This window comes from Parasteatoda tepidariorum, chromosome 7, assembly GCF_043381705.1.
Source record: "Parasteatoda tepidariorum isolate YZ-2023 chromosome 7, CAS_Ptep_4.0, whole genome shotgun sequence".
In the NCBI taxonomy this organism is placed as follows: Eukaryota; Metazoa; Arthropoda; class Arachnida; order Araneae; family Theridiidae; genus Parasteatoda; species Parasteatoda tepidariorum.
Genome location: NC_092210.1, coordinates 76,530,946 through 76,540,549, shown reverse-complemented (window position 1 = coordinate 76,540,549; position 9,604 = coordinate 76,530,946). Strand labels below are relative to the sequence as shown.

Here is a 9,604-nt window from a genome sequence, read left to right as displayed (position 1 = left end):
AATTAACAGAGCAACAAAAAAAAAAAAAAAAAAAAAAAAAAAAAAAAAAAAAAAAAAAAAAAAAAGGTACAGAATTGCATTTTTTGTAAAGGAGTCCAAACTTTCGACTACTTTTCTGGCCAAACAATTAGGATCATATTTTTCACACTGCGATTACCCTACATATTTTGAAGGCCAAGATTACAAAAGCGCTGAAAAAGGTATGTTCATTCAGAAAAAAATAATTTTATGATTTCGCAACTGATAATGCCATTTGCACTAATTTCTTAGGGTATTTAAAGTTTGGCCTTCGAACCATAAGATTGAGTCTTAGTGAGTATATCAAATGTTATTCAGTATACTTAAATTGTTTAAGCTCACTGTTCATTTAACTTGTAAACAACCATGAATTTAAAATCCAACAATTACGTAATAGCAAAGAAGGGATATCTAAACATTTCCCTTTCTTATTCTTTTTTTAGAACACATTAGCAGACTATCCCACCAATACTTGTTAAAGCATTGTTGTATTAGGTTTCTCTGTAAAAAAACAGGTTTATAACTACATATAAAAATCTAATGATGGTGTCACAGTTTTCCATAGTTGATGGTGCATTTTTATAGGCCAGAAAAATCACATGGTAGGATCCAGTTTTCTCACTTTAATTTTCATATTAGTTTGGTTGTTATCGGCGTGAAATTGATATAAGTCATAAAGGTATTTTTTTCCTATAAATATTTTTTTATCCCTAATTTACATGAAATTACCTGTACTAATATTATTACGTTTTCAGTTTTCTTTGTTCCTTAAATTAAGAGCTTAAGAGGATTGTTATTATTATTATTATTGTTATTAAAATAACTTAATTCTAAGTTGCATTTTAAGATAAAGTTATTTAAATCAGTGTTCAGCTTATTAAGCATTTTAAAATTATTTTTTTTGGTGCAAATTGCATTAATATACTAATATGAATTACGGTTAAAGTGATTCGTGACTGTGATTCGTAAGATTTAATATTTAATTGTGATTCGTAAAGTGATTCGTAAAGTGACTTAGAACTTAACTTTTAGTTTCATGCACAAAGTCATGAGTGAAAACATTGTATTTGAAATATATCCGTCCGTTTGGTAAGCAAAAATATTANATCTTATTAACCATTTTCAATTATTTATTTTTTTTGCTAATTATATAAATATACTAATATGAATTACGGTTAAACTGATTCGTTTAATGACTTAGAACTTAACTTTTAGTTTCATGCACAAAGTCATGAGTGAAAACATTGTATTTAAAATATATCCGTCCGTTTGGTAAGCAAAAATATTTCAAACTAGTGGGTAGCGCCCCCTGCTCGCTAACGCTCGCCAACCCCCGAAAATTGCTTTGCAAACCAAGCTCGCTTCGCTCGCTACTAACTTAGGTACATTGTAAATGCACAAAATTCTAAGAATTCAAAACAATCATTCAAATCCATATAAAAACTTCTTTTCTTAAAAAAAACAACATCTTTTTAGTAAATACTAAGTCATTAAAATAAATTTGAATTCAAATAAATGACATGTAATTCGTTAAACCCATTAGAAATGTGCTATAGTACAATTCGTGATATAAATCAAAAATCGTCCAATAAATTCGTAATATATAAAAGCGAAAAAAAGCGCTTTCGACAAAATACTAAAATAGAGATCTATCGACAAAGACTACTCACTTCTGCCTAGCTTAATAGTATGAGATTGCCGCAGCTGATGCTCTCTGGTTATTTCAGTTTCCGTTTTTAAAAGCACTATATGTTGAGTCACGTCAGCTAGATTTGGCATGTGACACTTTTAGCGGCAATCATTGGGCGATTCACCGTGTAAGAGAAATAGTAACGTAAACAAAACAAAGCAAACGTTGCCACTGGTGGAAAGGAAATACAGCCAAAATTTGGGAGCCTCGTAAGAGAATTATATACATTAGATTACAGTTGAGAACTCTTCACCCGTGTTAGAATAATGGTATACTTTTAATTACAAATGTTATTTATACAGTTAGATTTCAAAAACTCAATATTTCATTTTTCAATATTATTCAATATTAAATTTTAATATTTGGAAGCAGGATGTGGTGGCACAAGTTTTCATTTTAATACATACATGTTTGGTTGAATAATTTCAACTGCTTTGTGTTAAGAAAAAGCAATTATCGCGAAGCAATCACCGGGGCTGGTGAGCGTCAGTGAACAGGGGGCTTTTCCCCTATTTATAATCTAAAAAGTTTGCTTCGAAATAGGATTTACTTATTTTCAATTGAAATATTAATAGAATTTTTCCCTTAATAATCGGGCATAAAACCATCTCGATAATCTTTACGTAAAATTCCGTAAATAAATGGATTTGTGGCTGAAGAAATAAACATCGTTATTGTAGCTATGAATTTCAACCAGTCTGGTGCATCTATACCAGTGATGGCCTTTCCCTGCTTGGTTAAAGAGTATGGAGTGAAGCATATAAAGTAAACTGCAACTACAGTCATCATACTATATACTGATTTGCGCATCTCCTTGTCTTTTCTTCTTTTAAGAGTTTGATTAAAATTCATAGTTTCAAGAGATATCATTTGTCGTGGTCTCACCTTGGAGGAGTTTCTAATTTGCTTGACGATGATCACATTGGAAATAAAAACTATAATGGCTGGTACAACGAAGCATGAAGTAGTTGCAATTAACACGTTAAATCGATTTCTGTAATCTGAAAACTCACCTGCACACACAGCCTCATTGTAATTATACGAGACTGTGCTTAACACAAAAAACACAACAAGCATCAATAAAAATACACTATTACTTAATAGCCAGGTAACAATGCCAATCATAAATTTTGGAGTCATAATAGCTTGGTATTTTAGAGGATAGAAAATAGCCAATGCTCTGTCAAAACTTATCATTGAAGCAGTATGTGATGATGAACAGGCACATACATAATTGAACATAGCACTTGCTCGGCAATTAATCATGCCAAAAGGCCAGAAATCCGCAGCCATAGCGATAGCAGAAGGAAATATAACAAATATTGAAGTCATTACGTCAAGGCTTGATAAGCAGACAATTAGAAAATTACCAGTCTGATTACGCAGCTTTTCCTCCCTGTATGAAACAATTATAACAGCAAGATTACCAAACAACGCTGCCGAAGCTATCAATATAATCACTGCACTAGCTGAAATTCTGAACATGAGTCCATGATGATTGATGTCGTCTGAGGTTGAATTAGTGCAATCGGTAGAAAAATTCTGGAATTCTTCTGTGAAATTTGTCAGTTTCATGATTCTGGAAAGAAAAATACATATACGTGAGCAGAAAGATTTCTTTTTAAAATTGATAATTTTCAGAGATCTGTATTTAAGGAATGAAAAGGGAAAAAATAAAAAGAGAAATAAAATATTGATCAAAATCAATTTCTGAAAAAGGAAACAATTATTTGTTAATATTAGATTAGTTAATGAAAGAAATTCCACACGTTTTTCAGTTCCTTAAGGGTTTAAGAGAACTTCTTTCTGAACAGGATTTAATATAGCTTTTAATTATGCTTGATGATCATATTTTTGGCAAACAACTAAATTATTTGCTAAATAAATGTACGAATTAATAAATAAAATAAATTGAAGCAAATAAATAAATATCATAAAATAAAGCAAATAAATAAGTAAAATAAAGATGACAGAAAATATTAAAGGAAAACGCAAATGTTTTATTGCTGAAATGTATATTCTTTTATTGAAAAAAAATAAAATTAAATATTTTTTATCGAGTTTAATCTTTTTTTTTCATTGAGTTTTTCAAAAGAAGTATTAATTCATCTCTTGTTAAAGAGATATTAAAAAAGAAAAGCAATAAAAAAGATAATGAGAATCCTTATAATAATAATTTTAATAATTTTTCATACTTTTTTCATGCATTTTTTTAATAATAATTTTTTCATACAATCACAAAAAAATAATTTTCTCATTTTCTTTTATCGTTTACAATATGTATAAGGATGTCCATTTAAAATGATTCACCCCAAAGTATGAGTTTAAATTTACAGAAATACATGCGCTTACAATAAGAGAAAAATGAATAAAATCTTGTTTAACCTATCTCACTAAAAAGTTAAAATGGAGTTGGAACAACATGAAAATGTCCCTTATAATGCAATAGCAAGGCGAATGCTAAAGCTTATAACCTGACCGGGCAAAAAACCGCCGGGCGCATCTTTTATCTACGAACAAATAATTGATTACAACATGGTCAATGTTTCTCTGTCTGTCTAACTCTGTCTCTTTCTCTTTTTTTGCTGCCTATGACAATGAAATCTTTCATGCAAGAAGAATCAAAACTCTTTTCCAAGTTTTCAACATAGACGATCACATTTCGATTAGAAAACTCAGGTGTTGCTGTTCGAAAATTTCAAAATATTATCACTGTAACTGTCACTAGGGAAAAACATAAAACCATTTTTATCACTATCTTCCGATTAATACATTTAAACAAAATATTACTTCAAGTACATTTTCCAGGGGGTCAAAGTTTCCTTTTTCATATAAACCCTGTAATAATATACAGGCCTTCGTTAATTTTAAATTGTGTTTTCTCAAAACTTCTTTTTATTCAAGTTCTTCAATTTTCATCTGATTTGCTAAAATTTGTTTAAAATTTTTATTAGTATAACAAATGTATACTCTCTTATTTAAAAAATTTATTTGTTTAAAAAAGTATGAAAATTTTAATAAAGTTAACATGCTTCAAGCTCTTAGAAATAGGTGCCCGTTCTCAAAATTTGCCAAAAGAGAATAAGGGGGAAAAAAGTGATTTTAAATAATCAACAAAAAATAAAAACAAGGGAAAAACTAAAACTAGAGAAACAGCTGTAGCTGAGAGGGGAGCAGAAAAGGAAAAATACGGTGAAAAAAGAAAACTAGAAAAACCTCAGTGGCAAAATTTATTTCCGCCGCTATTGTAAGGTGTTTAGGAAGGAGTAAAGCGAAATTTTTTTTCGGTAGTTGAAAGGTATTAAATCTTAAAAAATTCCATACAGATTAGTGTAATACTCTTGAAATTTCAGAATTTTGTTTCAACATTTTCATTTCCCGTGGAGCCTTAAAAGTTAAAAAAAATTTAAAAAACAACGAAATTTTGAAAATTTAGCAAATTTTTGAGCTTTTTTAGATAAAGGCAAATTAACAATCTAAAGTTATATCTTAAATAATATACAGTGTGTTTATAAAGTTCCGGACCCATTTTGATGTTTAATAATTCATAAAATAATAAAGATAGATTAAAATTAATAACATAAATTGTTAGAGAGATTCAAAAAGTTTCACTGCCCTTGTCAATGAACTTCCACGTGTGCCCCCTTTGTCGCACGGAGAATATCAAGTCGATAGTCTATTTCACTCCAGGTAGCTTTCTTTTTTACAGAAAAGACGGTCTCATCAGTCGTATACTTAGACATGTTGGAAAACTTCGTATTTCCACAGCTAGGAGAGCTTCAGTCACATGTCTTTTTGCAACAAGATGGTGCACCACATCATTGGGGTATCATCGTTCGTAGTTCTTTGAAAGACCATTTTCCAGGAAGATGGATTGGGTGAGGAGGTCCAATTCCTTGGCCCCCCAGATCACCTGATATAACGCAGCTGGACTTTTTTCTTTGGAGATTTATAAAGGACAATGTTTACATGAGGATCATGTCGAACATTGATGACCTAAAAGCCAGAATTATAACCGCAGTGGCCTCTGTGGATGCCGACATGTTTGCCGTTACCTGGCGTGAAATTGACTATCGACTTGATATTCCCCGTGCGACGAAAGAGGCACACGTGGAAGTTCATTGACAAGGGTCATGAAACTTTTTAAGTCTATCTAACAATTTATGTTATTAATTTTAATCTATCTTTATTATTTTATGAGTTATTAAACATCAAAATGGATTCGGGACTTTATAAACACCCTGTATGATTTGACAGTCATTAATTTGAGTTGCCCTCGTAAATTTAAGCATTTAACACACTGCAGAGATTTTTCGTTTTCCTTTTAAACAGACAAATAACTCATTTCTTAATTCCTCTGATTTATTGCGATTCATTCACCTTCAGCATTAATTAGGTTTCGAAGCATCACTTGTTTCGCTATTTAGAAAATTCAAAATAGCTCCCTTTCTACTTGACGCTGAAAAATTTGATAGAGAGACGGTGCTGAAGATTCTTAGTTCCAGGTCTTTAAGCAGTCATATGTACGCTCTATTTACATATCTATGCTCTTTTACTTATGATCTGAGAAGAAAACTGCCGTATTTTTATTCCTCTTGCTAAAATCTGCAGATTTTGTTTCAATTTTCTTCGCACTGTTTGAACTCTATAATATATGTATCTACGAGGGTTGTTTTTTTAAGTAAGGTACGTTAAAAAGTAAAAACCGAAAGAAAGAAAATTTTCACTGAGCAAATCTATTATGATTCTACATGCGTTTCTCATTTTTTCAAAATAGTTGTCGTTTGCTTAATCACTCATCATACGTAGCAACTAGATTTAGAATACCCTCTTCCAAATAACTTGGCGCCTGCTGGATAACTTGCCAAAAGGTCACGACCATTTTCACGTCTTCGTCATCATTGTGCAGGTAGCCGCCAAAATGATGTTTGAAACATCTGAAAAGATGAAAATCACTTAGCGCAAGGTCTATGATGTATTGAAGGGCGGTTCAAAACCTCCCAGCTAAAATAGTCCAATAAAGCGTGGAACTAAGCTGTGGAAAGAGCCTTTGACACGGAGGAACAAAATTCCCTGCAACCTTAAAACACTCAAGCATAACCTTCAATTCATACAGTTTAAAAAAGACATTTAAGAAATAAAAACTGCATTTAACATTACTAAAAGCACTTAAGACTTGGTTTATGATGTCTATAAATCACACTTAAATACTCATTGTTCTCCCAAAAGAAATTACTGTTCGCCCTCTGGAAATGCCCACCGGAATGGTAGATGAGCTCCTGGGCAAACTCCTCGGCTAGGATCTCAAAATTTCTCCAGCTATTCTAACTTCATTAGGCTTAGGCATGCAGAAGAGGAACACCGAACTTCCAGCATAGATACATTCGAACTTGGCCCACCGTCTCGATATATCGGCCTTCGGCTAATCACGGTCGTTTTTCCCGCTAGAGACTTCAGTTTAGCTTTCCTTAAGTTCACGATCCACCTTCTCCGAGGTGCTGTCACGGACCACCTATCCTGCGGACAAACTCCGTATCCTCCGGGTTACTCCTTTTAGCCACACTCTTCACTTCTCTTTTATCCTCCTTTCACCAAGGTGAAAGAATCTAGATTGACCTGTTTACCAAATCCAGAGTCATCCCGCATCCGGCGGACGTCAGAACCAAAAAAAAAGATCCCTGAGAAAAAACAGTCATAAACCCACAAATACCCTATAGAAGTTATAATACCATCCTCAATAAATATTAATAAATTTAGTTACCCAGATTTCACCCCAAAAAATCCCATTTTAAACGACTAATTCAAAATTTCTAAACAAAAATATCATTATTATGATTGAATTTAAACTTCACCATAGTGGTGCCATCTACAGAAAAATAATCTATCTTTAAAAGCATTGAAAAAAAAAAACTATAATAAATTTCTATTTATTACATAGCAGGGTGGTCATAATGTAATGTCTCTTCGGTGTATATAGCAAACTAACCCTACACTTGAACTATAAAATAGTTTAACAAATAATTGCTTACCAAAAATCTGACAAAATATTACTACTAAAATGAAAACTTAGTACAATTGTGATAGCGACAGATTTTTGGCGAAAGCTAAACGCGTTTAAATTAGAATCTACTTCACTTTATGCATCTGATTGTAAATCGCTGTAAACTGTACTTGAAAAATTATAAAAATAACCTGATACGTATGGGCAGACTATTTCAATCAACTGCACTAAATAATCATTGGAGTATTCGTTGCTTTCTAGATGGCTAACTGCTGTCAATAGAGATAGTTGTTGTAAGATTAAATAATCTTAGTCCAATCCTTTGGAGAATTTGATAGAAAAATAGCTACATTCATTTTAAAATGATGCATGCATGAGTAATTCATTATAAGAGAGATCAAATGTTTTCAAGTACTAGTGCAATTATCGCTGTAATTGATGATTAACTGTGAACAAATTGTGAATCCAGTAATACAAGGAAATGTGTTTTTTGATTACTTGGAAAACTAACCGCTTATTATGATTGAGTATTGTGGTGTACAATAATTTTAAACATAAAATAATGGAATAAACGAAATATAAACGAAAGATATTTAATGACACCAAAAAGGAATTTTGACGCTAAGAGTAAGCTGAAATGATTTTCAGGGGAAATTTTTCTGTTGTATCCTTACCCAGTACTACTAGAATCACACATGCATGATATTAATATTTAAGATGAGTGTTTTTATTTGCCGTATTGATTATTGGCATTAATATCATTATTTAAACCGAAGAATTATACATAAAAAAATGTCGTGCGAGAAAGTTTTTAAACTTGTTATGGAAATTTCAAAACTAAAATACGTTAAATTAACACGTCTATATACTGCTTGAAAAACACTCGGGAAAAATTGATTGTTGCATTCATACTGAAATTAGCTTGTCCCTTTTAGCTACAGATTTTTTTTCCAAATAACACTTTTAGTCTACTTTTTGTAAAATAATGCTCAAATACGGTTTATATATCAAGCAATCGCGTAAATCTTGCGTTAAGAGTTAGGGCACATGATCAGAATTAAAATTGCATAGAAACTCATACAAGGAACTGCTTCTATATAATAAACTGTTAAATGGATTCCTAGTGGGGTACGACGACATTCCCGCCAATGGGTTCCTGTGCAATTTTATTATTGATTGTGTGCCTTAACTCACCTAGAAAATTATCGCAACATTAACGCGAATCCTTGGTACATACATCGTTTTTTAACTTGTACATTTCGTCTTGTACAATAAAGACTGTAGCTTGGAGAGAAAAACCTATTGCAGATTTGAAATCAGCGATACGAAAGTATCTAAGAGTTATCAAAAAAATCTCATACAACAGAAAATGAAAAATATTCTAATATTCAGAAAAATGGGTTGTTGTTCAAGCATTCTATTTTTCCTCTTGTGTCCTAGGCTTTCTTTGGGAATATTCTTTAGTAATATTGGAGCCTTTGATATTTGTTTAAATTGGAATCCGATTTTCTCTTGAAGACCGCCTCAAAAAAAATCTTCGTGTTTCGATTATTTATTCTGAACGATTATTATTTCGGGCCTAAGTTCTGTGATATTCAAAATCCTGTACAATAATTATTAATTTTGATACGTAATGTGGTCGCTGATAAGCCAAGGAAAATCAAGAAATTTGGAAATAAAAAGGTTATTTTTCAAACAAGTCACATGACTAATCAGTATGGAAATAATAATTGTATTTTAACTTATTTTACTTTTTTAAACCATAAATTATGCAACAATGCAATTTTCTGATGTTTCATCTCAATTTTTTTCTTTTTACATAAAGCATTTTTCCCGCACTATAACTTTTTGAAAATAAACGTTTAATTTTTCCCCTCCTGTATTTTATTATTTTA

General features: G+C 31.5%; 1 protein-coding gene across 1 annotated transcript in view; it reads right to left on the bottom strand.

Moving 5' to 3' along the window:
- Nucleotides 1–2,293: 2,293 nt before the first annotated feature.
- LOC122268827 (histamine H2 receptor-like) overlaps nt 2,294–9,604 on the bottom strand; it is a 41,455-nt gene continuing 34,144 nt past the window's right edge. The window contains exons 2-3 of the mRNA XM_043039320.2: nt 6,514–6,645; nt 2,294–3,287 (exon numbers count right to left, since the gene is read on the bottom strand). Coding sequence (XP_042895254.2) covers nt 2,294–3,287; nt 6,514–6,645 — 1,126 coding nt within the window. The remainder of the gene's footprint in view (nt 3,288–6,513; nt 6,646–9,604) is intronic.